The following is a 24,644-nucleotide window of genomic DNA, read 5'->3' as shown; positions in this document are numbered from 1 at the left end:
AAACGGGCCTGATGGGGTCGGGGCTTTTGTTTTGATGGGAGCACGGGTAGAGAGCCAGAGGGCTGTTTCGGGGGTTGGCTAGTGGGCAGATAACCGATCGGCCGGAATGTGGGTGTTGTGTTATGTTGTGTTGTTGCGCCCGAGAAAATGGGTTCATGAATCACGACAGGATGGTGGGAAGTAACGCTGCCGGAAGGAGGGGCGGATGGACGGGACGATGGTGGACGGAGGGATGTAGTCAATATATCATATTATGATCTCGTACAATTTATCCCATATTGAATTGTGTTTGTATGCTCTCGTCAACGCCTATCTCGTTTGCACTTTTAGTGTAGTCTTTTGACACGGCGGATAAAATGGATCTGTCTGATACTGCTCTACTATTGGCTGGAAGCGGTTGTCTGGGCTACCATCAGTCCAAAGCTCTGGCGGATCACGTGGGATCACATGATGTTCAGCTGACTCAGCAGGTCCCTTCGAATGTTGAACGGAATGAGTGTAACGGACGGACGCTTGAGGATCGGATCCATGATAGCAAGGCGGAAAAGTACATGGGTGAACGGGAAATAATAGCTCCATATACCTCCATCTACCCCAGGCACACCTCCGAGATTGCTAGACTGGGCCAGACTGGGCCAGACCGCCCTCACTCGGATCATCAACACACCAGGATATCAACATCTGAACGGTGCTGCCATGCGGGGCTGCCATTGTGCCCCTGCATGATTCTGCTAGTCAATAGCTATCGCCTACCAGCATGCCGTTGATCATGGAGGACGGTATCAACGTGGACGACCTGTTCGGCGAACCCAACTCCCTCGCATTGGGTCTGCCGCCGGCGCCCTCGACCAAGGGGCTTGCCCAATGCCTCGACGAGATGCGCCTGCTGGGTTGCTGCCAGTAATTGATGCCCCTTGTTTATTGATTGCCCATCACGCTGACCCCGGACTAGAAAGATTGCCTGGTCGCGGCTGGGGTGCATTGCGTGCATCTCCGCCGACGGGCTACGAGTCAACGTACGCCATCTGCAATGTCGTTCGTCGGACGGGAAATGGGTGCTCGGAGACGAGTCACCGCTAGGTCCCGTCACGGAGGCGCATGGCAGCAATCCGCTGGTCCATCTGTCCTGGAACGAGACCGGCTCGGAATTGGCCGTTGTGGACTGCTCCGGGCGGATATCGATCTACTCCATCTCAATTGCACTCAACAGCATCACGGGGCTGCGTCAGGCATCCTTTGATTCCGGCGACGACGGCAATCAGATCGTCGGGATGATGTGGCTCAACAGCCAGCGATCCGTATGTACTTTTCAGAGTTGCGGTAACGGAGAGCTAACAGCGCAAATGTCAGGTCCATGCATTCCACCAGGCGGCCAAAGTAAATGGCCGCTGGGCTTACTCGCCCTTTCGCCGTCGCCCACTTGGCCCTTTTCATCCAGCGAACAAAGGCGGCCTGATCTGCGTCACCAGAGCTGGTCAGATCAAACTGATCTATCAGAACCCAGACAGCAAGTGGGCTGAATTGCCGGCCGAGCTGAAGAACACGGGTTATTCCGACAGGCTGTTAACTCATGCGGCCATGGCTGCTACGCAATGTAAGCTCTATAACAAAAAACCTCCGGGTGCCGGGTCATTGCTAACAACTCCACACAGCTGGTATTCTTCTTGCAACATATTCTGCATGCCAGAAGATCTGCGTATATCGGGTGAACATTGTCTGGACACCGGCACAGTGGGACCCGGCGCAAGCAAAACAGCCAAATCAGTTCCCCATCCCGGCCTTTCGGTTTCTTCATTGCAAAGTTGAAACGCCTGGTAATATCTTCGACGTCACGCGCAGCTCCAACGAACATGTGGACCGACCATTGCCACCTCCCAACTCATTGTACTCGCTGATGAGACTAGACATCATGCCCGGACAGATTGACAGTCCGGCAGGGTCCACAGCGAACCCCTGGATTTTTGCCGTATTCTCAAAACCCATCCATGCTACCCCCGAATATCCAGATCAACAGGGCCCAGCGAGTGTGATTGTTCGATGGCAACTAGAATCGGCACCTCAAACCCTTCATGCAAAATTTGATGAAGTTATGTCCAAGAATAATAATATGCAAGCAAAGGTACGGAATGTTCTGTGGGTAAGAGGACGACCGCTAATTGTAACCAGACTAAAATGGAGCTGCATCGACTGGAGGATATCTTCACTGACAAATACATTGTTTCGGTCGATGTTATCGAGCACGGCACCGTTCTCGCTGTCACTCACGAGGACAGTTCAGTCGCATTCTATGACACAAGAACGATGGCCGTCTTCAACGGGCTGGATGATGCCAACACGGTGACCTGCTTGGCCCAGGCAGGCTTTCAGTATCCCCTAGAGACTCCAGGTGGGTATTCTTTCCATCTAAACTCCTCACATGGCTGATCTATCCAGGCCTTTATACCTGCTTCTCTCCCAACGCCTGCATATGTGTTGCACTGGACAGCGAGGGGCAAGTTCAGCTAAGGGCCATGGAGCACTCGTTTGGTTCGGCAGGAGGTCTCTATGATGAGAGTATGTACTGTTGATCCAAGTATATGATTGACAACTCAAACTGACGCTCGCAGGCAAATTCTCCGCAGCCATCGCCGCACTGACCTTGGCATTCAGCCGTGGGTGTGGAAGTGACGTGAACACCGATGATATTCTCATGGTAGCTCTACGACAGCTCTCGCCGGGTGGGTTGCCCGAATATCGCGTTTTCCAAATGAAAGCAAGCTAAACAATCACTGTAGAAGCCCAGACAACGTTCATCGGCGAAGTATATCGCGCACTGCCGGTCAACTGCAACTTCACCACCGAGCAGGAAAAGCTCATGAGCCACCCATACATCCCCCGTTGTCTCAGCTTGCAAGCGGCTTTGGGCTTTGTGGGCAGACTCCACCAGCGCCCACTTGCCTCTGCCGTGCCGTGGGCGATACTTCAGCTTCGTCATGCCTCCGTCCTATTTGCGTACTTCTTTCAGTACAACAAAGGCGGGCAGAGCGAGGCCCATGATCCAGGTAGGCTTTGATTATCATTCAGCCGAATCTACTGCTGACACTATGTCCCTTAAGATGTCCTTCGCATGGTTCTCGGCAATACCAAGTGGTCCTTGGATTTTCTCCACTACCTTCTAAACGAGATCTTCGATCTGGCCGATGACTTTGAGGGAGTCTTCAATGACCAAGAAGCATTCACACAGAAGCGTACGCCCTGCGTCCCCAACCGTCTTGTATATCAAAACTGACAGATGATTAGTGAAAACTACCAACTCCCTCCCCGTTTTCATTCTTCTCTCCAGCATGTCTCGCGCCTTCCTCCGCTTCATCTGCCGAGGCCTCCGCGGTGTCCATGCAGGCTTCGCAAATGCCAACCCGGCCGCCCTCATCGGCGACTCACGGATCTACTACACCGAAATCTGCCAGACCCTCGAAGCCTCGCCGGTGCGAATAGACGTGTACGAGAAATTCCTAGCGGGCATCGACTCCGCTGTGAAACACGCCTACCAAGGCGCAGGCTTCGGGGACGCCGAGCGACCCGGCCCAGAAAAAGAACTACTAGTCAACGCGCGCATCCCGCCCGTCCTCGTTGCAGCCGTGGCAACCCTTCTGCGGCAGACCGTGCCGGCTCTCAAGGGAGAAATCAACCGCATGGCCATCTTTCTGGGAGATTACAGCTGGCTTGGTTTCGGGACCGATCCGCGCACAATGGAGTATCGGAAACGACACGATCTGGACATCCTAAAGAAGTTCACACTGCGGCCTCCTTTACCGGTTGGTGGTGCTGGTGGCCGCGCAGCTCAGCCCGTCAAGCGGAGGCGCTGTGTGCGCTGCTGTGAGGTTTCGGGGGATACCACGCTGCCGCGCTCGTTGTTGTCGTTTAAGATGATTGCTAAGTTGGGACTCTTGCGTTCTTGTCTGTGTGGTGGGATGTGGACGCTGGAGACGGAGTCTGCCAATGGTGCTGCCTCTGCGCAGTCGGGGAAGTAGTATATATTCTAGTTAGGCATGGCAATGTCGATATGTTGGTCCATACCTTTGTTCAATAACGAAGATGGTAGTGTCGTCTGTCAGATATATAATTGACCAGCTAATGTCTACAGTCTACATGAATGATCATCCCCCACCCCTGCAGGACCTATGTAGGGAGATATACCCGAATAGGGAAAATCCCATACGGCAGTAAGAAGTAAAAGACGCAAAAATGTCATGTCATGTCAAGAGTCGATTTGCATCCGTCTAAGATACACAATCAAAAATCCATTTTTCAGGTCCACACGTCACGCCCAGGCACGGGGTGTGATAGCATCTTCCCGCTAAAACTCCAGATCCAAACAAGTTCTTCGCTTAAGCCTATAATTCAATTCACTGTCAGCGTCGCATTCGCCTTAGGCAAGGGCAAGGGGCAAAGTGCCGCTTGATAAATAAGAGAGTGAAGCCATACCTTGACGGCGTACTTCCGCTGGGGGAAGTGGATCTGGCGCTTGCGCTGCTTCTCGATGGTGCGGGTGGCCTCGTGCTTGGTGAGACGGCGGCGCAGTTCACGGGTGAGCTTGGGGCGGAGGTCGAGCGGGAGGTACTTCTTGTTCTTGTAGAACAGACGCAGCTGAGCGCGCTGGTTGGCGTTGATGACGGTCAGGACGCGGGCGATCGACTTGCGGACATCGGAGCTGAATTGAAAATCAATTAGTATGCGTTTGATGATGGTTGTGATGTGTTTTGCGTCCAGGGAAAATTTTTCGTTGGTGTCGGGTGTGTGCCCTCCTCTTTTTGTTTCATGGACCAAAACTCCCGTCCAACCCCCTTCGCTCAACAACAACACAGAAATTGATCGGAATCGAATACGTACATCCGCATGGTCTTCGTGGAGGCGCCGCTGGCGATCTTCTGGACGCGGAGCTGAGCGAGCTCAGTGCGCAACTCCTCGAGCTGCTTGGAGAGCTCATCCTTGTTCTTCCCCCAGAGCTGACCGGCCTTGACCTTGGACGACTAGAAGGGATTTCCATCAGTTGTTGTCTCGCTGGACATACTGTCTCTTGTGTATGAACATACCATGGTGGGCGGCTTGAGACGTGTGGTTGTCGGTGAGAATTGAAGATTGGCTGTCTGCGGGCAAAATGTCTGGTTGTGGGACTAGGGCTAAGCGAGTGTGCTTACGTGGTTGGATCACATGATCATGTGTATTCATGCCATCAAATCCAGGCACACAAATACTTCCCTATTGGGTTAGCGGATTCGTGCACTTACGTATCATCCAGGGAGTTGGTCTCTAAACACTCACTCATGGCTTCCACCACGGGCACCGGATGGGCCCAGCTGCGGCAACAAGCTCGCTCGCTTGAGACTCAGGTATGTCTTATTCTTTAACCGAAGGAACATACACTTACATCTCCGCAGACAGAGACCCTCTTCCACACATACTCGCAGTATGCTGCGCTCACCAAGCCACCACCGACTCCCTCCGAAGAGGAACTCCGCACGGAGTCACAGCTTAAAGATATCCTTGAACGAGTTCGTTCCACCACAACCACGACAGACCGACCATCCCTCAAGCTAACCCCTGTCCCAGCGCGAATCCCTCATCTCCCAACTATCCCGCCTCCTCGACTCCGAAGCGACCCTCACCTCCTCCGCCCTGAAACAGAACAACCTCGTGCGCCACCGCGAAGTCCTTCACGACCACCGCCGCGAGCTCCAGCGCCTAACCGCTGCAATCGCCGAGTCGCGCGACCGCGCCAACCTGCTCTCCAATGTCCGCTCCGACATCGACGCCTACCACGCCTCGAACCCCGGCCAAGCCGAGGCAGACTACATGCTCGAGGAGCGGGGGCGGGTCGAGAACAGCCACAACATGATGGATGGCGTGCTGAGCCAGGCGTATGCGATCAATGAGAACTTCGGTATCCAGCGAGAGACTCTTACGTCAATTAATCGGAGGATTGTTGGCGCTGCCAGCCATGTTCCCGGGATGAATTATCTGATTGGGAAGATTGGGAATAAGAAGAGGCGCGATGCTATTATTCTGGGGTGCTTTATCGGGTTCTGCTTTTTGATGCTGCTGTTCTTCCGATAGGGTTGGGTGCTCTCTATCTTCGGTTGATACTCTGCTCTGCCTCCTTCTATTGCCCCTGTCTAGCGGTCCATGGCTCTTTTTGTTCAGGCGTTTCGGATTGGGCATATCTTTCTCTTCTACTGGAGAATTTCTCTTTTTGCCGGGCGATGATGATCGTACCGCGGGACCAGTGTCTTCTATCATACACATTCTCTATTATATGTACAAATCGAATGGAGAGGGAGATCACACCTCACACACAACCTTAACCCTTTTATTGGGCAGCATTTTGCTTTTCGGCAATCAGCTTCAGCAGGCCCGCATTCAGAGCAGCCATCTCGGTCTCTTCAGCCGGTCCACTGCCCGCCCAACGGATGCGACACTCCGCGTCCACAAGGTAGACATAGCCGACCTTGGAGTTCATCATCCCAATCGCCTCCTTCAGCACCTCGGTCACCCCCTTCTGCACCAGGAAGTACCGTTCATGCTGGTGCGCAGGCAGGTTCTGGCGCATCCGCCACATGAACCGTTTCACCAGCCACGCCCGCATGCGATTTTCTTCCAGATTGATATCCACTTTCTGCGCGACCTGTCCGCTCTTCGCAAGCGCCTCTGTCAATACCGGGTTCTGCTTCGGTCCTGTAAACGTCGCAACTTGGCTCTCGGCCCACAGACTGGAGAATAGAGTGACGATGGAGATCTTGCCGCGCAGGACGGAAGTGGTGTTCTGTGGTTCTTTGGGAGATGCGAGTGTCGCGCCGTACATGTTGGGGAAGTATAGTGCCTTGTCGCCCCGGAAGAGCCGCGGGTTCGATACGAAGGTCTTGCCCTGGGCGTGGCGCAGGTTGGACCATTCTCGGAAATATGGTTTTGCGACTTGTCTCGTCCTAGAGAGAAGGGGAAACAAATGTGTTAGCTTCTTGTCTCCGCAGCTTGAGCAACAATCAAATTATGGAGATAGAGAAATTGATCCGTACAGTTCCTTGCGGCGCTCAATATGCCGGTCATAGTTGACAAAGTCGTCCCGCCGCTGCCGTATGGAGCGCGAGTCAACCCCGGTATTTTCTCCTTCTTCTGGTGGTGCGGCACAGCCAATCGGTCGGTCGAGTGTGGGTAGAATGAAGTCCGCATCGCCAGGCTGCGCAGACTGGTCCCGCGAGGGGTTCTGCTGGAACCGGAAGCCCGAGGGCTTTCTTGCTCCGGGCGATGCGCGGAGCGACTGAGCTGGAGTTTTGCTTTCGGTGTCGCTCAGTTTCTTGCCGTTGTTCTGGGTGGCATAGAAGCGTAGGGCGGAGGGGGTTGCGCTTAGACGGAATTGACAGCCCAGACAGCGACCTGTCCTCCGGAGAAGGGAGGTCTCTAGATGGTGTATGGAGGGTTTCCACATGCTAGTCAGTAATCAATTGCTGAGTAGAACGAGAAAAACACCCACGCGGGAGGTTCAATCATGCGGAGAATCACATGACCTCCACGCCCGATACGTACTGCTAATAATACATGATGATAGGAATTGACATTACTTTCCATTATTTAATATTCCTCCTCTAGATATATGTACGCGAAAGCGTACGGAGTAACGGGCACACCGTTGGGCTCAAGAAGAAAGCAAATGTGTACTTGATTCATGAAACGTCTCGAAATTTTTTTTGGAAAGAATTAGAAGAAAAGAAAGGGGGAAAAAAATGAAAATTTATCTCAATTTCAGAATTCGTATACCTATATACCACGAGCAAGATACTAATACCACTAAAAGCTATGCAGCCGCCGGTAAAAATGATAAGGGCCCATATATTCCGTCAGCCCGTAGATTTCCAACATTACCCTTGAGAATATCAAGCTCCCACACAGAGGCACCGTCAAGACATTGCCTATTGCCTTGCCGAAACAGAAGAGGCTGGATATTATCTATCGGTGTAACTGTTGGGTTGGCACTGACAGATGTGGACAGTCTTGCCCACATGGCAGTATAACCGGCTCAGAGGATCCATAGACCAAGGCAAAAGCAATTAAAGGTGCCAGGGAATTGCCAATCCTCAAAGTGCCAATGAAGATACTGCCGTTATAGTGCTCGATAGAGTGAGAAGGATATTGACAGGAGCTTCGATCGGACAAAAGTCCAAAAGTACACTGACCCACCATCTGTGAGACGCTCATCACAGCCAGAAGTAGTGCACGTTCTAGATTACTCAGTCTGAAAGATATGGCATAGGAGGGTAGGAATAGACGGAAAGAGATTCCTTAGTCCCTGAGCGACAATGGAGAGGGTGTGTATCCAAAACAACGGGTTTTAGAGCGATGTCCAGTCTGATTTAGTGCCTGCGGTGTGCCTCGTAGCTGGCAAGCGACCTTTTAGAAAGGGAATAAACGGACCCGTAAGCACAAAAAGTGAATACTAGTAATTAGTTTTCAAAATAAGACCTATCCCAATAGAGTACTATAGTGTTAGGTGGGTCTACAAGCGCTGACATTATTTTGCTCCGCACTGTAACGGGGCCCAGCCATATAAACCTTGAGACTACTAAAACTATAACCTATGGATCTTACGCCCACAACGCTTGATCGTTCTGTTTCAAAAGTAGGAATTCACTCCCGCCTAAAAAACAACCCAGGTGAAGGAATAGATCTCAACATTTTATTGATAAATCATGTAAGTATCAGCAATTACGGCAGGGTTAACTAGCAGCAGCAGTTACTATACCAGCTACATCCCAGCCAGTCACGTCGAGGGATGGCCCTCCGGTTCCATCCTTTTCGAGATCTCCTTGCTGCGCGAGGTATTGCAACTTAGCAACCGACTCCCTTAGCTCTTCCTCAGTGGGCATGTTGACGATCATCAGATACATCACATCCTCCCTAAGGATCTTAATTCTGCTGCCAATTTCCTTCTTCTTTTGGGCCCACTTCTCTTTCCAGGTTTCACTCGGAGGAAGACCCTGAGCAGCCCGCTTCTTGTCTCGGGATTCCTTGATTGCAGCCCCAGCACGATCAAATAGACTTGGTTTTGGCTTATACAGGCCGCCGCTAAGGGTTGAGAGAAGGTTCCCACTATTCACTGGGTGGCTGGGGTCATTGTAGCGTGAAATGAAGGTCTTTCGTCCTGACTCGGGGACAGCCACCGCAGACCCCCTATGCTCGGCTTCCTGCTTCCTGTTAAGACGTATTCTTTCTTATGTGTGAGAAAGTGGGAAATGAAGTGGTACTCACAAATGATGCCTGTGACTTTCTATCGATGTAGTCCCGAACCCAGGTTCTCCCAGACTGAAAATTCGACTTGGGCTCCAGGCCATCCCTTACTCGTATCGCAGCTCGATCAATCTCCGGGAATACTAGCGGCGCACACTCCGGAAGCTGCATCTCGCCTTGAGTCGCGCCACTTTCTAGTCGATAATGCTTCATGTGCTGCTTCCACGCGTTCATTTGTGGGTGCTGCTCGCTGTGGGTAAACTTGGAGATTGTCGCGGCCGCATCGAAATCTGGTCTCTCTGGCTGAGGTAGGTTAGGGCTGACGTCTGCCGGCGCACCTGACTGATTGAAATTGACCTGCTCAGTTGAGAAGAGTCCGCCAAGTCGGTCAGCTTCGGAAACAGGGGAATTCGCCTTTTGCTTCTTCGTCGGCTTAGGAGGTCGATCCGTGAATTTCATGATCATCGCGTATTGACCACGAGGCATGAAGATTTCTTGGTTCACCCTATCAAGATAGCTGTTGGTACGGTGACGGATCTGGAATTGCTGTGCTGTGTCTGCTACAATTTGGATAGCCGCGGCGGTCAACGCGACTGCCAATGAAGGGGAGAAGGAAGTGACATTGGCTGCGACAACGATGACCTGGAGCCACAAGGAAGCCTATGATAATGATGAGGAATTAAGTACAATCCCGTGGTGGATACAAAAGGATAAGGGTGAGAATGAGTGGTCACTAACCTGACTCGCTTTATGGAAGTCACTGATGAACTTCAGGAACACATCCTGGCTGATACCGCAGTCGGCCAACACAGGCGCATATGCACGCACAAACCCGCGCTTCTTAGCGCCGGGCCTGCGCTGAGGAATAATCACAGGACACGGGAGTCGCTGCGGCTGCGCAGGTGGTGGCCCTGCCATCGCCACAAGTGCGCGAACCATGCGCTCTCTCTTCTTCGCCTGCTCGTCCTCAGAGTCCTCCGCGTTTATCTCGTCGGAGTCATTATCAGCAGCCGTCTCGAGGTCCCTCTGAACACCTTCTGCACCTGGCCTAGATTGCGACTGATCATATGTGGGCAATCCGAATTCTTCGGTTGCTTCATCGAGTTGCCAGGCAGCCTCATCTCCATTCATCGACCGCTCCCGGTCATTTCTGATGTCGGAATTGGCGTTGTCGGAGTCATACTCCGTCTCAGACGGGTGGCGAATACTCTTCTCGTCAACGTCCGATGGATATCCCGCTTCGGTGGCTTTGCTCTGTCGTTTTGAGCCGGGTGAGTAGGGAGGGAGCTCTCCTTCCGTTGGGAGCTCCGAGACCCTTATTGGTAGCGCTCTCTCGTTGCCCAGCTCTGCGCAGCCCTCGCGGGGGACTACATCAGCTGTCTGGTTACCGGCGGCGACTATGTCGCCGCTCGCTCTATCCGCATCAGGAATAGAGCGAGGGGTCTCTGAAGCGGATTGAGAGGGAGAAGCAGAGATAGAGTCTTTATCACGGTGTCGGGCTGCATGAATGGCTTCAGAGGTGAAGCCAATGCCTGAGCCGATAAGTCTCGCGAGCCCTTTACCCATGGTGGTTGTTGTGGGGATCGTATATATGGATTAAGAAGAAAATATTTTGGAAGACAGATAATATCCCACGCGGGGGGGGAAGATCTTTTAAAGCTCGCTTTTAGGGCTGCGAAGATTCTAAATCGAGATCTCTTATACCAGATCCGGGCAGCAGGATGTTCTGAAGTGGATCCGACTTGGGAGGAAGTATCTATTCCTAATACGGCAAGTGAGATGTTTCTGGCCCCCATTTTGATATTATTATTAGGTTTTACCCCCGTCATGTCGCACTGATGTCCATACAGGGGAAACGATCGTCAAGGCTGTTATGGCCCCTATCAGACTTAAATTCCTCATACGGCAAATTAGGTGTTTCCGGCCCTGATTCTGATATTACTATTAGGCTTAATCCCATCATTTCGCAATAATGTCTGTATAAGGAAAAAGCTATCCACAAGGCTGTTTATGGCCCCTATGAGCCTTAAGTTATTAACCTGAAGATGTGGGTGGGATCGGCTGGCTATGATATGTCGAAACTCCAGGGGTTGATGCTGCCTTGACGATCTATCCAACACGCACCAGGCGATCTTAAACGGCCCCATCTTTATTTTAAACTGCAGAAGATGTGTAGCACAGGGAGCAAAGATATAAACGCATTCAAATCCTGATAACACCTCTCTCGTGGCAAAAGATGATAAATATGATCGGATCGATGCATCGAAAGGGTTTTCGGCTAGGTTTCCGCCCACAACATTTCGTTTAAGTGTAATGGGCTCATGAGGAGCTGAAGAGCCTCAGAGTGGAAAGCCATTTTCTTCCGGTTGTGAACGGGAACCACATGTTTGATATACTTTTGTCCGAGTGCGGTGATGATTATTAAAATTATGTCATGCGAGGATTGAAATTCCTTGCTACAAAGGCTGCGCTTAGCTGTTCTGACCTTGGGTAATTCCAGTCACAAGCCTTCAATGGTATAGTTCGTTCGTCCATAGGATCAAACGTGATTCAGTGCTTTCGCATTATACAGATATGTAAAGAAGTTATTAAGACAAAAATGGAGCGACCACCAAGCAATGGTCAAATTAGGTATAATAAACAGTCGATTCGAATTCCTATGTATTTCTACATCCATCGAGTGCCTGCGCAGTCCCGTGACCAGGCGCCGCTTGGGTTGGTGTTCTTGCCGCCTTTCTGTTCGATCCAGCGCACTTTCCCTCAGGCAACCATGACCCTCCCACGGTTCCGTCACCCACCAGACTAGCCCGGCCATGGCGGGGGAGGCCCCGAATAAGAAACACTTCTTCCAAGCCCTGGACCTCTTGGAAAGTCCGGACAAGGATGCTCAGAATGAAGAAGATGCCCGCCTGGAACTTCTGATATCTGGTTCGAGAGGCCACAGTCTTTCAAAATCGACTGCATCTCGTCGGCCGAATCCAGTCAAGCTTCCCCGGGCAAATTCAGACCCCCAGCCTTCTTCCACCGACCAAGAGCTCCCAAGGATCGGCATCTCTCACGAGAATATCTCTTCGAGACCCACTGACCCCAAAGTGCCGCGTGTGAAACGCTCCGCGACGACAGGCACTATGTCTGGAACCAAGATTGGCGGCCCTGCAGCGAAGAAAAGAAGAGTGAGCAGTGTCAAGTCCATTCCGGCAGAGCAGCAGATCTTCAAGGATCTCGTTTTTTGTCAGTGGATCCAGATCCTTGTGGATACTCCGACATCTCTCATCTGACTCTTCTTGCCTCTCAGACTTCTTCCCCAATAACGACATCTCTCCGCTTCGGCGACTGCGTATCCAGCGAGCACAGGAGTATGGTGCCCAACGAGCGAGCGAATGGGGCGCCAATGTCACTCATGTGATCGTTGATAAGGGCTTGACCTTTCATGATCTCTTGACACATCTCAAGCTCGAGTCGTTTCCAGTTAGTATGCTTACCTAACGCTCAATTTTCGACGCTAATTTATTCTCAGGTAAATGTAATTGTGGTCGATGAATGCTACCCATCAGACTGCATCAGATTTCGCTCGGTCCTCAGTCCATCTCACGCTCGATTCCATGTTGGTGGGACTCCCGGGCTTATTGAAGATCAAGGCCCTCCTGCCGTGGGTGAACCAACCATTCCTGGCTCTTTACCGTTGAAACTCTCGAAAAGAGAACGTGCCCAACTACCGGAACCTTCTCATATGCACGACAGTGGTGGGAACTCGCCAGTTGTTCGGAGTTCCCCGGCGGCCGTCACTGAGCAAGTACAGCAGTCCGACATCAGCACAGCCCTTCGTGAGCGGGATTTGCTAGACGATCTAATCGAAGAGGCTAAAGCGACAAGACATCTTGTGAGAGAGATTACTTTACATCGCAGCACTCAGCTGACCCATCCATAGCCCTTGGATCCACTTGACTTCCCCGACGACGAGCCTACAGCGGAGACATCTGATGCCGAGTCCCGGGAGTCAGACTACGAATTAGACAAACAGCAACCAAATGTCTCTCAAGACAAGGCGGCTGAATCCTGGACCAAAAACTTCTCCTGCATGCAAAAGTATGAGCCCAATTTGCGAACTCATAATCCGAACAACAGGACCATCGAAGTCCTCCAGCAGATGTTAGACTACTATACGCGGACTGCCGATCACTGGCGAGTTCTCGCCTATCGCAAGGCGATCAATGCCCTTCGAAGACAACCGAAGACAATCGTGACACGCACGCAGGCTCTATCGGTCCCCGGCATTGGGACGCGCCTGGCCGACAAAATCGAGGAAATTGTCCTCACCAACCGGCTTCGTCGTCTTGACAACACCAGTAGCACTACCGAGGACCTGATCATCCAGGAGTTTCTCGGGGTGTACGGTGCGGGTCTTTCTCAGGCCTCCAAATGGGTTGCGCAGGGCTACCGGTCGCTCTGCGATCTACGTGAGAAGGCGTCCCTGACCAAGAACCAGCGTATCGGCGTGGAGCGATATCACGACTTTGCGCAGCGTATTCCTCGCAAGGAGGTCGAGGCTCACGGGGAAATTGTTCGCCGGGCGGTCCAGCAGGTCGACCCCGATATCCTGGTGACCATCATGGGCTCGTACCGCCGAGGGACATTGGACTCGGGGGACATCGATCTCATGATCACCAAGCCCGAGGCCACTCTAGAACAGATTCGGACGTTGATGATCAACACCGTCGTCCCGCAGCTGTTCCAGGACGGGTTCTTGCAGGTCGGCCTGGCCACCACGTCGCGACAGGACGGATCCAAGTGGCACGGAGCCTCCACCATTCCTGGCAGCAACACATGGCGACGACTCGATCTGCTGTTTGTGCCGGGGGACGAGATCGGGGCTGCACTGATCTACTTTACCGGTAATGACATCTTCAACCGTAGTATGCGGCTGCTGGCGCGTAAGAAAGGGATGTGTCTGAACCAGAAGGGGCTCTACACCGATGTGCTGAGGAATGGACAGGCCAAGCTAAATTCTGGTCGGCTGGTGGAGAGCCGAGATGAGCAGCGTATCTTTGCGACTCTGGGGGTTCCGTGGCGGCCTCCGGAGCATCGCATCTGCTAAGTGGTATATTATTGGTAGAACGAATCACTCGCCGGCAGAGTTTGTGCAATGTGTAATCAAGGGAGACAATTCTCTTTCGCCATCTCCCTCCCACTCTCTTAACCGTGTTTCTTTCTCCCTCGTACTGTCCACCACGACCTAGTTCATCTCCACCGATCCCATCACCGCCTTGTGTGCGGTGAAGCGCCTCATCTCTGCTGAAGTCAGACCGCCCCATCATCTGCCAGTTTTGCCGCTGCTTTCCTCCTTCACCCATCCCATCATCATCGTCGATCCCCCATCTGTTGCTCGCACTCTGCTCCATTGATCATTCTCCTGATCCTATCTGGAGACCCTCCGTGCCCTGCCTACGTTCAACCCGTCATCATTGCGTGGCGGGTGTGGAGCCCTTCTGTTGTGCTCACAGTCACATCTTTTTTTTGCCATCACCCCTCTCACCCACGCTGTCGTGGTGCAATCGCCACCATCCCAGCTTTTCTCCGGTCCCCCTTGTCTACACTTTGATCTCTCTCGGTTGCTGACGCTGCGGTCGGACGCGTCGACCCTTCCCACCCATCCACACCGACTGAACACGTCCCCCATTCCTCACTCCTCCCCTCAAAATGGGCCGCAAACCCAACAAACTTATCCTCGAGTTCTTCATTCGAGGCCAGAAACTCGAGGATGCAAGTAACCGCTACCAGCACACCTGCAAGGCCTGTGGTGAAAAATTCCCCAAGGGCCGCATCGACAGTCTTACCAATCATCTGGTGAAGAAGTGCCAGGCCATCCCCCTTCGTGACCGCCAGCGCGTGCTCTTGCGCCTTCATGAGCTTCCTGACCTGGCCGAGGGTGACGCGAACAAAGACCCGAGTTCTGCAGGTGCAAACAAAGGCAAATCAGGTGACGCGTCTTTCCCGAATCGCCAGAACTTCGACGGCCTCAACGTGCTGGCTGAAGCCTCGAGACAAGTCGGCGCGTCGGAGCCACCCAAGCGTGGCTCGGGATACACCCAGTCGGTGACGGTTGGAGGCAAGACTGTAGTGGTCGACCCGGCGCTTGAGGCGGAGGGCTTCCAGGGTCAGCAGTCGGACGTCAAACAAGAGGGAGGCGACAATACACAGGGTATGTCTTTTGGGCGCTGCTCACTCACGATCAACTCTAACAGTTTTTTTTTACTACAGGAACTCCGCAGCCGTCGCACTCTCCTATCCCCGATCTTCCAAGCCACACAACTGGTGACCACGCGGGATCCATGTCGCCGCCCCTTGGAGACACTTCGATGACACCCGAGTCGAGTGCCAACGCTCGTCAGTCGCAGTTGTCGATGATTGCGGCATCTGCCAATGAAATGGTTCCTCACGGGCTGGAAGGAGATAGCATGGGCTCTGATGGGCTGAAGATGGGCTCATGGAACCAGTCGCTCTCAACGCACGAGCAGCTTCTTTTCGACAGTCTGCAAGAACATGACCCGTCCCTGACTGCGGTGACGCAGCGTGCCGCTTCCTATCCGCGCCCCATTGCGATGAACCCAAACACCCAGGCCAAGGGATTTGTCAACGAATTTGGTAACTCGACAAAGCCCGCCAAGCCCAAGGTTCGAGGACGTTTCTCTGCTGCTCGACGTCGCGAGGTGCAGGAAGTGCGCAAGCGTGGAGCGTGTATTCGCTGCCGAATGCTGAAGAAGCCTTGCTCCGGCGACAGCCCCTGTACCACTTGCGCCAGCGTGGAGAGCGCGCGTCTCTGGAAGAGCCCCTGCATCCGTACAAGGATCGCCGATGAGTTTGAGCTTTACAATGCCAACCTTCATGCAACTCTCGCCTATCACGACACCAGCGGCATCAAGAACCAGGTCAAATTCGAACACTATGCCGGCCGCATTGAGGTCACACACTTTGAAGAGAGCGGCGTCTTCGTCACCTTCAGTGGGCTGCAAGGCCACCATGCCTCGGTGTCCGCGCTCGATCCCCAGTTGCAGGGTCTGGGCGATGACCACTTTTCCAATCCGACCCAGGAGGTTTACCTTTTGGATAGCGACGCCGATGACATCCCGGGCAAACTGGAGTTGTACATCAAGAAAACGGCGCCATTTTTCTACGAGCGCGAGACTTCGCATTTCATGAAGCCGACTCTGATCCTTGCTTCCGAACTCAGCCAGCAGAAAAAGGACATTCTGTTGGAGCGCGTGCTGGAGCTGTGGGTTGCTACCCATATCCTTGTTGATACGGAACTCGCATGGAAGACATACTGCAACCCCACCCTGCCGCCGACGTCGATGCATTCTCTTTCTCAGCCCTCGGATGATGGCCGTCTTCCAATCGAGGAAGTGGGAGACCCGGAGTCGTATGCCCTTCTCTGCAGCCAGTTGCGAGCCGCCATGGAGAAGCGGGCGATGCAGCTGAGCAAGTCTGTGATGAACGACCTGGAGCGCCGATTGCTTCAGCGCCAGCAGACGGGCTGGTTTGAGACTTTCCTCGTGGCGATTATTCTTCTGAACTGTGTTGAGCGTACCTGCTGGCTCTTCCGTTCGTGGGACAATGAGAATTTTGCGCAGCGAGTAAGTTGTTGTTTCTATGCGTTTATAATTCCCATGCTGACTTTCTTCAGTGGCCCCTAGACAAGCGTCCCCCTTACTACTCCAACCAAGGCGATCGCTTCTCAGACATCCTGCACATGCTCCTGAAGATGCGCAGCCTCCCTCCCAAGACTACTATCCGTCCGGACAACGGCATCTTGAAAGCAGTCGAGGGCAGTGACGACAATGCGACACGCTGGTTTGATATGATCCAAGTTTCCCGTAAGTTCCAGTGCCAGGATTGCCATAGACTTTGTTCTCTAACTTGCCGCTATAGCCTTCTTCCTCGAAGAACGACAGAATGCTGTTTTCGACCCCTCCGATTCTCGCTCCCTGGACCTTCGCTTCGGCGCCAAGTTGCTGCAGCCGGCGACCTCATAGCTGGTAAAATACAGTTTGCTCTTTCTATGGGACATGTGATGCCACAGTGACGGACGGAGGATGGATGGTGCTTTCGTTTTAGCTGCTGCTATCATTAATTTATTTTTTCTTATGGTGTGGAGGGCGTATGGGGTTGAACTATTCTTTCTTTGTGTGAAGTATAGTTTTATTATGCCAGGTTTAGTTTTAATTTGATTCTCTAGCCGCTGAATGTGAGCCACATTGATTTCAATAACACCTTGCGATAGTCATTAGCACTGTTGACTGTAGTCAAGTCATCCTCATCAAGGGTGACCCTGATCCGCTGTAAGATCCATCCAACAACCTCGGGTTCCACCCATCATTATTATTCAACCAGAACACAGCCCTTGAAAAGATCCCTCAAACAGGGACAACAGAAGAAAAGCCGTTCTCAGCATCACCTCTACATTCCCTGATCTCACCGTGGTCACTCTGTTATTGTTGAGCATGAGTTCCCCCACCATGGGCAGTGGCAGCACTGCAACGCCTCCCCCACCGCCCACGCGCCGCCTCCTTGTCTTCCAGGAGACGCGCAACCCGCAAAACACCACTGAGACAGTCTATCTCCCCGTCAACAAGCTGGGTCTTCCGATCTGCGGCGAGGGGCCTGAATTGCCTTCTATCCTCAAACTGCCGCTGCGCATTTTGCGCGCGTTTACGGATATTTTCAATCAGCCCAAGTATAAGGGGTGGTATGTTTTGTCTTTCTCTTCTTCTTCATTGTTATGTCAGGGGCTATAGCTGTCTTCTCTGGTGTATATTTGACCATGTACATGAGTCTGGGTCTGCTATTGATGGGATGGATCATAAATATAGCAGCAAATTTAGGGTTGTTGACTGACTATTCTATTATTGCAGGGCAATCCTCGCTGCCGGGCAATACCACGACACTGCCGAGGAAGGCAAATTCTACGCTGTCGTGCTGGAGCAGACGCACACTCAGCAGATGCACACTCAGCAGGGGACACCTGGTTCTTAATTCTTGATCTTGATGTGTGCGGTGTTTTCATCTTGATTCGCGATGTGTTTTGTATCTGTACCTAAATTCTATGGAAATGTGATTTATGATCTCGATGTTGTGCTTAGTCGGTCGTGCCTTCGATCAAAACAATACAGCTTCTTTCGGTGCGAAACATAGACGAATAGCACCCAAAAAATTCAATGAATAATTCATATAGCTAACGAATAGCTGCTAGCTAACAAAGTTGACAAAAAATGACTCTCCCTCGGGGAATCGAACCCCGGTCTCCCGCGCTTATCGGTGTTAATGACAAGCGGAAATCATGACCACTAGACCAAGGAAGATAAGCTGACCGAGTTACTGCTCGGCCACTTGGTGGTGGATAGATCTAGTTTGGCATCTTTTGTCTGATGGCGGGGGAACTGATGATCGTTCCAGAATTCCTAATACAGTAAATTGTTTGACCGCGAGCAATACAGTGCGTCTCGAAACTGGCGCCACCACCTACACTCTTTCTTCATTTCTCGAAACCGAATGCCAGGACACTAGATTTTATTAAGAATAGACCCGGAATATCAATACTCCTGTACCCATATCAATACTGTGACTTACTCCAATTATAATACGTCGCTCGGTCTTGTAATTGAATTCGCGATCTACAGTATTCTAAGAGGTGGTCTGAGAGTTGGCTTTCACGTAACGGCATCCCGAATGGACACGGTTTATTTCGCTGCAATACGACACAATCCAGAATCATCCCAGTCCTCGCTGCCTACGCCCCTGCGTGTGATAAAGAGTCCAGTCGGGTCCACCTGCTGTTTGATCTTGTAGAGACGATCGTAGTTCTTGCCCCAAAACGACGCCTGGAAATCTGTCTCGTAGGCATAACCCTCATTCACATACGCCCCCATCTTGTCCGCGCCCTCGGGAGATCGAATAATGGGTAACTCCACGTTTGTGACGTTGTTGAGAACTGCTTGTTGTTCCGCTAGAGTCGCAGTCGGGCTCCATGTCCTTTGGAAGGCCGTGTGTACCGTGGTTTTCCGCCATGCGGGGTTCACAGCACTGTCAATTGTATCACCATTCGCGGCAACGGCACCTCCTGCCACCACATTGCCTAGTATTGGTATACCGGGCGGATGAGTGAGGCTGCTCCATGCCTTTGCGAATTTCTCTGGTCCGTTCTGCGAAGTCAAAAGATCTTTGGAATATAGCCGTGATGCTATAAGAGCGAAAACACCCGTGTCATTTTGTGGCGAGATAATGCTCGACAGAGTCGCGTTCACGCTAGGAGAGCTGAAAGCTTTGTATTGAGTCATGATGCCCTCGATTCGTTTCAACTTTGAGATCAATGGCAAGTACAGTTGGTCAACTTTGGCGGTGTCTGAGTAGTTTGCAAAGAACAGGATTACCGACATCGTAGAAACACCTGCCGTCGCATTGAGAGGGTAATTCGGCCAGGCAGCATAGTAACCTGAGCCGCCGGCATCATTCAGCGCCGGCAGAGCTCGATGAAGCTCAGCAAATCCATCCCAGAAATGAGAGGAAGGGTCGAGCGAGGTAGTGATATTGATATTGGACACCACAACTGGAACTTCAGGATGCGTGCGAAGCGTAGCGCTGACCACCACACCAAACGTCCCTCCACCTCCACCTCGCAACGCCCAGAATAAGTCGGAGTTTTGGTATGCATTGGCGTAGACAAGACGGCCCTAATATTGAAGCTCGTATTAGCCCCGCCCATTCAGGTAAGTTTTTGTGGTTTGCCTACGCTCGCCAGCACCACCTGGAACTCGAGAGCATTATCTGAGCCCAGCCCTTTCCACGCACCGAAGGGAGAATGACCACCTCCTTGGATATAGCCTCCAGCAGCGCCGATTGTGCCCGCAGCGCCAGCGATCACCGTTCGGTTCTGTTCTGAGACCGCGCCGTAGAGCTCTGCTACGCTCACGCCAGCCTCGATTGTAACAGCGTAGCCTTTTCCGCCGCTATTTCGGGGGGCCCCTTTTGGCATGAAATTATTATGAAGCTGTATACCTTTCATGCCATGAGTGAAGATCTGTAGAGATTCAGGGGCTGAGGAACGGCCTAAGAAGTCATGGCCTGAGTTCTTTATGACGAGGCGTATATCATGCGTTCTAGCAAAACGGACTGCTTCTTGGATTTGAGATGCACTCACGACTTTCGCTGAGTATAATGAGACGCTTCCCTGGCCGCAAGTTGTGTTCGTCGTCTCGATATAACATCTCTCATTCCGCGCTGGCCATGCTTCCCAGTTCTCCCACTGTACCGCACCGGGCTCGGCCGCTCGCCATACGGGATCTGTCCATGACGCGTTGACATACTTGCACCTTTCCTCATTAAACTCTGCTGGGTAGCATACAGCCGCCACAGGTCGAACCGCGACAAGATTTCCCTGAATAGAACTATTGAGAGCAGACCAATCCTGCAGCGTGGGCCAGCAACTCTGGAAGGGGAGACAGCGACAGCCAGCGACTTTAGGGATGGCGAAAGTCAAGGTAGAGAACAGAAAAGTAGAGAGCCACAGCCACTTCAGATCGAATAGCTCGGACATCGTTTAGTGTCCGCTGGTATGCAGTCTTCTTATGTCAACTAGGTAGTTGGTACAGCTTTATATATATCACTTGGTAGAAGTGGATTTGTGCGCACTTTCTATCAAAGAATGGAATGTGTATCTCGTGATCCAGTCATGTCTATCGTAACCGGTGAGGCTGTCAATATATGCACGTAGAAGCCAGATTGCCTCGTATTTATTCATTATCAGCTAGTGCGGAATGCGGAAATTGCGCATATTCTGCGAGATCAACATACTTTTCACTCACCGTCTCTAGGAATGCAGTAAACAACGCCGATCATCAAGGATAGGCTGTTCTGGAGGTGGGGTATGGAGGTGTCGGATGTATTGAATTTACAAGCGAATTTGAATGTACTATGTAATTCACGTAAGAAGCAATAGACAGGGGCACTCCGGAAAAACATCCAATATAGACTAATGTGTGTTGGCGGTAGGGCTGGAGAATCAATCGAAGAGTGTAGGTGGTCGCACCAGTTTCGGGACGCACTGTAAATTAAATGAACATTTTGTTCCTTAACAAATAAAAAAGAACAGTGGAAGTATGAGGAAAGTAGTACCTGTACCGGACATGGTAGGTTTAGTTGTTAGTAAGCTAACAACTACTGCTAGTTAACGTAAGGGAGGAAGAAAGGGAGAGAGGAAAAAAAAAAAAAAAAAGAGAGACGAGTTGTCCCACCAAACAGCCACCCAACCTGTAACGGGCCGGTGTATTCTGGCGACGCCATCCCAGGGTGGAAGTGTCTCTGCAGAATTGCTTCCCTCAAGGGTCACTTCCATTGCTTAGCGCCGTGTAGCGGTCGCGGATTACTCGCGCGAGTACAACGACGACCCCAGGATTCGTACCAGGCACCAGGGCCCGCTGGCAATTGCCGTAGCAGGGAGGTTGGCCTGGCGGTGGGCCTTCCACTAGGTTATCCATAACAGATGTTTGATTTTTTTCCATTTTTGTATTATAGTCTGGTCTGCTGAGTTCTTAAAGGGGAGTATAGTTGCTTAGGGTTTGGATGTCGGTGAAATTGACCATAGATAATAATAATCACACACCGAGCAAGTAACCAGAATAAATGATTGAATATCGACAATTGGGTATCATGAAAAAAAATATCTACACATTTACACCCCTCACGCATCCAGCTCTCCATCTAACACTCGTCTCGCCGCGTCCAGCCGGCGTCGCAGCACCCGTGCTGCCTTCATATCTGGATCCTCCGAGCCCATGATGGCCTGCAACTCAGAGCACACATCCCCCAGGCTCTGGAACAGCTGCTCCAGCATCTGCGTGTCGTCCTCGTTAATCCCGCCCGAGCTGGGCGTCGACGACGCAGCCCGCACAGTCGACACGAGCGACGACGCGAGTTGAGTCGGCGTCGCTGTAGCCGCCGACGATGGTCGGTCGGTGCCACCGTCCCGCTGCGCGCGGGGTGTCGAGGGCTGGCCTTCTACTGGAGTCGCCTGGTCGTCGCGGTCGGCCCGAGGCGTCTCGGATCGATCGGTCTCCGGGATGACATTGGGGTCGTGGTGGCTGTGTACACGTCCAGTGCGCAGTTCTGTTGCTATTGTTAGTTGTGAAAGACATGCAATAAAGAGGATGACATACCGTGGTTGAAGCGTCGATCCCAGTACATCACGCCGTCCAGCTCGTCCTCGTCGTCTGTAAAATTCTCGCCTTCTGTGGCGGTTGCGAAGGTCGCAACAGTCGAGTCCGACATGGCGCTCGAGGAGCGCGGCTGTTGCATTGAATGCATTGAATGCATCGAATGCATCGAATGCGCTGGGTGTAGAGACTGTACCGAGTGCACTGACTGCGTCGGCCGTGTCGTCTCTCCCGACGCGGCCGAGGAGGCAGTGCTAACCGGTCGCAGCTGGCGCGTATAGTTGCCCAGGGCACTGTGGAGGATGAAATGCTCATAGTCAAACGCGTCTTCGCGCTCCTCGTGCGGTGTCTCGTCCGTGAAGTGATGAGGCACATCCGGGAATGCATCCAGAGAAGGCGTTTCCAGAGGACTCTCCAGGTCCTCGTCCAGCGGTTCGCGCAAGATCTCATCCAAGGCTGCCCGGTCGATGTCCTCGTCGTCGAACTCACCCTCCTCTGCATCTTCGTACATGCTCTCGGCGACCGAGCGAGCCCGTGCTTCCTCATAGTCACCGGCTGACGGCGACTGCAAGTCTGAGCCCGTTTGCCTGGCGAGATTCAGCGTGGCTTGCTCGACGGGCCGGCGTTGTTCTCTCTCGGATTCGACGTGATAATTCTTGCTCCGGGCCGTTTCGTGCTCTGAAGTCTGCTCACGAGCGTATTCCGAGCTGACACCGCGGCGGGCTGTTGAGCCCCGACTGTTGCGTCCATCGTGCAGTTCCAACGCATTCGCATACCAATGGTCCGCTGCTGACAGGGGGCTGGGTGTACGCAGGCTTTGCAGACTGCGTCGGCGGAGATTGTCCTCCTGAGCCTTGACTTTCAGCGAGGAGATTTTGATATGAAGACCCTTCATGTGGTACTGTAGGTCGCGCACCTGCAGCTGGGACTGCGCGCGACTGGGAGGGCCATGCGCGCTGTAGACAGGACTAAAATCGGCTGGGCTGGACTCGGATTCTCCAGAGATGCCCAACCCCTTTGGAGAATCCGATTGGCTGTCTTCTTCGTGAGAGTCGAGGGACTGCGGTGATTGTGTAGACCGCTTGCCCGTTGAGTGCGGCTTAGACATAGACGAGATAGACGCCCGATGCGTCAAGTACGCCCGTTTAGGATCGTACTGGAAAGTTCTCTCATCGTTGTGCAGAGTCGAACTGCTTGCACCCATTGCGCTCACAGATCGAGACAAACGTTTGGAGTCGGGCGCCAGAGTGGACTCGGACGGAAAGTTGGTCTCGCTATGCACCCGGGAGTGTCGATTGTTCGATGTGTCCTGTCCGGGAACCTGCGATTGACGCCGGAGAGAGGAACTCTTGCGATCTGTGCGAGATATCGACCGGTACAGCCCACCTGGCGAATGCGTTCCCAGCGACGCCGAGCCACCAGCAGCAGACGGTGATGGCGATGGAGTCATTCGCACTGACACTGACGAGCGAGCCCGGTTAAGGTTGCCCTCCATGAGCTGTGAATGGTCAGTGTGAAATTCTCCGAATATGTGTCGAAGGTCTCACATACCGTCAATCGCTTCTTCGCATTCTCGAGAATCCTCTCCGCCTCGCTGCTCAGGATCGCCGACGAACCATCGTCCCCGGACGGCTTTGCTTCCGCGGGAGCAGCAGTCGATAGATAAACAACATCTTCGCTCCTCGGTTTCTCCGGGCTGCTACTTCTGACCGTATGGTTCTGCGGCGTCGAAGTCTGCTCCCGCAAGGCCCGTCTGCTTCCAGCACTGACCGTGGAACTGGAACTGCTGGCCGCACTATCATTCCTTTGATCCCATTGCTCGCGAATCACCGGCGACCAGTCCAGACCCTGCTGCTGCTCCGCATCCGAGTCATCTATATCAGCGAACCCGCCCAAGCGCGCGGGCGACAGCTCCTCCCCAATATCCGACAACCGGCGACTGTCTCTTAATTCTTCGTGCGTCCAGCCGGGCCGCGAGAAGGACTTCTTGGACCGAGCGGACGGCTGCGCGGCCATACTTGGTCCTGCATTATGATTGTAGTTGTTCAGACTCGACAGGTAAGCTAGCGACGGCGGCGAGGGCGTGGAGGATTGTCTTTCGCCGTCATTCGGCAGGATCATGTCCGGGTTGGTCAGGGCGAGGGAGGGCATTGGGTGCCTTGGGCTAGATTGACGCGGAAAAGGAGA

The 24,644-nt window shown here is 52.7% G+C and overlaps 10 protein-coding genes across 10 annotated transcripts; 5 read left to right on the top strand and 5 right to left on the bottom strand.

Annotated features, from left to right (window-relative positions):
- Nucleotides 1-757: 757 nt before the first annotated feature.
- N7474_000562 (mediator of RNA polymerase II transcription subunit 16) lies at nucleotides 758-4,010 on the top strand (the record flags this gene model as incomplete). The annotated part of the gene is made up of 10 exons (XM_057191977.1): nucleotides 758-900; nucleotides 953-1,298; nucleotides 1,351-1,594; nucleotides 1,653-2,119; nucleotides 2,167-2,386; nucleotides 2,434-2,553; nucleotides 2,607-2,717; nucleotides 2,775-3,041; nucleotides 3,096-3,227; nucleotides 3,280-4,010. 10 exons carry the CDS (start codon nucleotides 758-760, stop codon nucleotides 4,008-4,010), a joined length of 2,781 nt encoding a protein of 926 aa, XP_057056930.1.
- A 370-nt stretch (nucleotides 4,011-4,380) lies between these two features.
- Nucleotides 4,381-5,075, bottom strand: N7474_000561 (60S ribosomal uL29 domain-containing protein; the record flags this gene model as incomplete). Its single annotated transcript, XM_057191976.1, has 3 exons — nucleotides 4,381-4,690; nucleotides 4,870-5,009; nucleotides 5,073-5,075. The coding sequence occupies 3 exons, from the start codon at nucleotides 5,073-5,075 to the stop codon at nucleotides 4,381-4,383; spliced, it is 453 nt and encodes a 150-aa protein (XP_057056929.1).
- Nucleotides 5,076-5,303: 228 nt separating this feature from the next.
- N7474_000560 (putative vesicle transport v-SNARE protein Gos1) lies at nucleotides 5,304-6,093 on the top strand (the record flags this gene model as incomplete). Its single annotated transcript, XM_057191975.1, has 3 exons — nucleotides 5,304-5,369; nucleotides 5,418-5,531; nucleotides 5,590-6,093. The coding sequence occupies 3 exons, from the start codon at nucleotides 5,304-5,306 to the stop codon at nucleotides 6,091-6,093; spliced, it is 684 nt and encodes a 227-aa protein (XP_057056928.1).
- Nucleotides 6,094-6,346: 253 nt separating this feature from the next.
- Nucleotides 6,347-7,459, bottom strand: N7474_000559 (mitochondrial ATPase complex subunit ATP10; the record flags this gene model as incomplete). The annotated part of the gene is made up of 2 exons (XM_057191974.1): nucleotides 6,347-6,959; nucleotides 7,050-7,459. 2 exons carry the CDS (start codon nucleotides 7,457-7,459, stop codon nucleotides 6,347-6,349), a joined length of 1,023 nt encoding a protein of 340 aa, XP_057056927.1.
- Nucleotides 7,460-8,744: 1,285 nt separating this feature from the next.
- On the bottom strand, nucleotides 8,745-10,821 carry N7474_000558 (uncharacterized protein; the record flags this gene model as incomplete). The annotated part of the gene is made up of 3 exons (XM_057191973.1): nucleotides 8,745-9,212; nucleotides 9,277-9,915; nucleotides 9,994-10,821. 3 exons carry the CDS (start codon nucleotides 10,819-10,821, stop codon nucleotides 8,745-8,747), a joined length of 1,935 nt encoding a protein of 644 aa, XP_057056926.1.
- Nucleotides 10,822-12,068: 1,247 nt separating this feature from the next.
- On the top strand, nucleotides 12,069-14,350 carry N7474_000557 (DNA-directed DNA polymerase IV; the record flags this gene model as incomplete). Its single annotated transcript, XM_057191972.1, has 4 exons — nucleotides 12,069-12,486; nucleotides 12,551-12,723; nucleotides 12,773-13,135; nucleotides 13,184-14,350. The coding sequence occupies 4 exons, from the start codon at nucleotides 12,069-12,071 to the stop codon at nucleotides 14,348-14,350; spliced, it is 2,121 nt and encodes a 706-aa protein (XP_057056925.1).
- Nucleotides 14,351-14,952: 602 nt separating this feature from the next.
- Nucleotides 14,953-17,285, top strand: N7474_000556 (uncharacterized protein; the record flags this gene model as incomplete). Its single annotated transcript, XM_057191971.1, has 4 exons — nucleotides 14,953-15,454; nucleotides 15,514-16,886; nucleotides 16,937-17,126; nucleotides 17,182-17,285. 4 exons carry the CDS (start codon nucleotides 14,953-14,955, stop codon nucleotides 17,283-17,285), a joined length of 2,169 nt encoding a protein of 722 aa, XP_057056924.1.
- Nucleotides 17,286-17,768: 483 nt separating this feature from the next.
- Nucleotides 17,769-18,285, top strand: N7474_000555 (uncharacterized protein; the record flags this gene model as incomplete). Its single annotated transcript, XM_057191970.1, has 2 exons — nucleotides 17,769-17,998; nucleotides 18,165-18,285. 2 exons carry the CDS (start codon nucleotides 17,769-17,771, stop codon nucleotides 18,283-18,285), a joined length of 351 nt encoding a protein of 116 aa, XP_057056923.1.
- Nucleotides 18,286-18,989: 704 nt separating this feature from the next.
- On the bottom strand, nucleotides 18,990-20,842 carry N7474_000554 (uncharacterized protein; the record flags this gene model as incomplete). The annotated part of the gene is made up of 2 exons (XM_057191969.1): nucleotides 18,990-19,979; nucleotides 20,039-20,842. 2 exons carry the CDS (start codon nucleotides 20,840-20,842, stop codon nucleotides 18,990-18,992), a joined length of 1,794 nt encoding a protein of 597 aa, XP_057056922.1.
- A 1,143-nt stretch (nucleotides 20,843-21,985) lies between these two features.
- Nucleotides 21,986-24,608, bottom strand: N7474_000553 (uncharacterized protein; the record flags this gene model as incomplete). Its single annotated transcript, XM_057191968.1, has 4 exons — nucleotides 21,986-22,410; nucleotides 22,461-22,590; nucleotides 22,654-23,955; nucleotides 24,009-24,608. The coding sequence occupies 4 exons, from the start codon at nucleotides 24,606-24,608 to the stop codon at nucleotides 21,986-21,988; spliced, it is 2,457 nt and encodes an 818-aa protein (XP_057056921.1).
- Nucleotides 24,609-24,644: the final 36 nt, after the last annotated feature.

Source organism: Penicillium riverlandense, assembly GCF_028828495.1.
Source record: "Penicillium riverlandense strain IBT 135883 chromosome Unknown utg000001l_segment0_segment0, whole genome shotgun sequence".
Lineage (NCBI taxonomy): Eukaryota > Fungi > Ascomycota > Eurotiomycetes > Eurotiales > Aspergillaceae > Penicillium > Penicillium riverlandense.
Note: the sequence above shows the minus strand (reverse complement) of the source record. Positions and strands in the feature narration are given on the sequence as shown.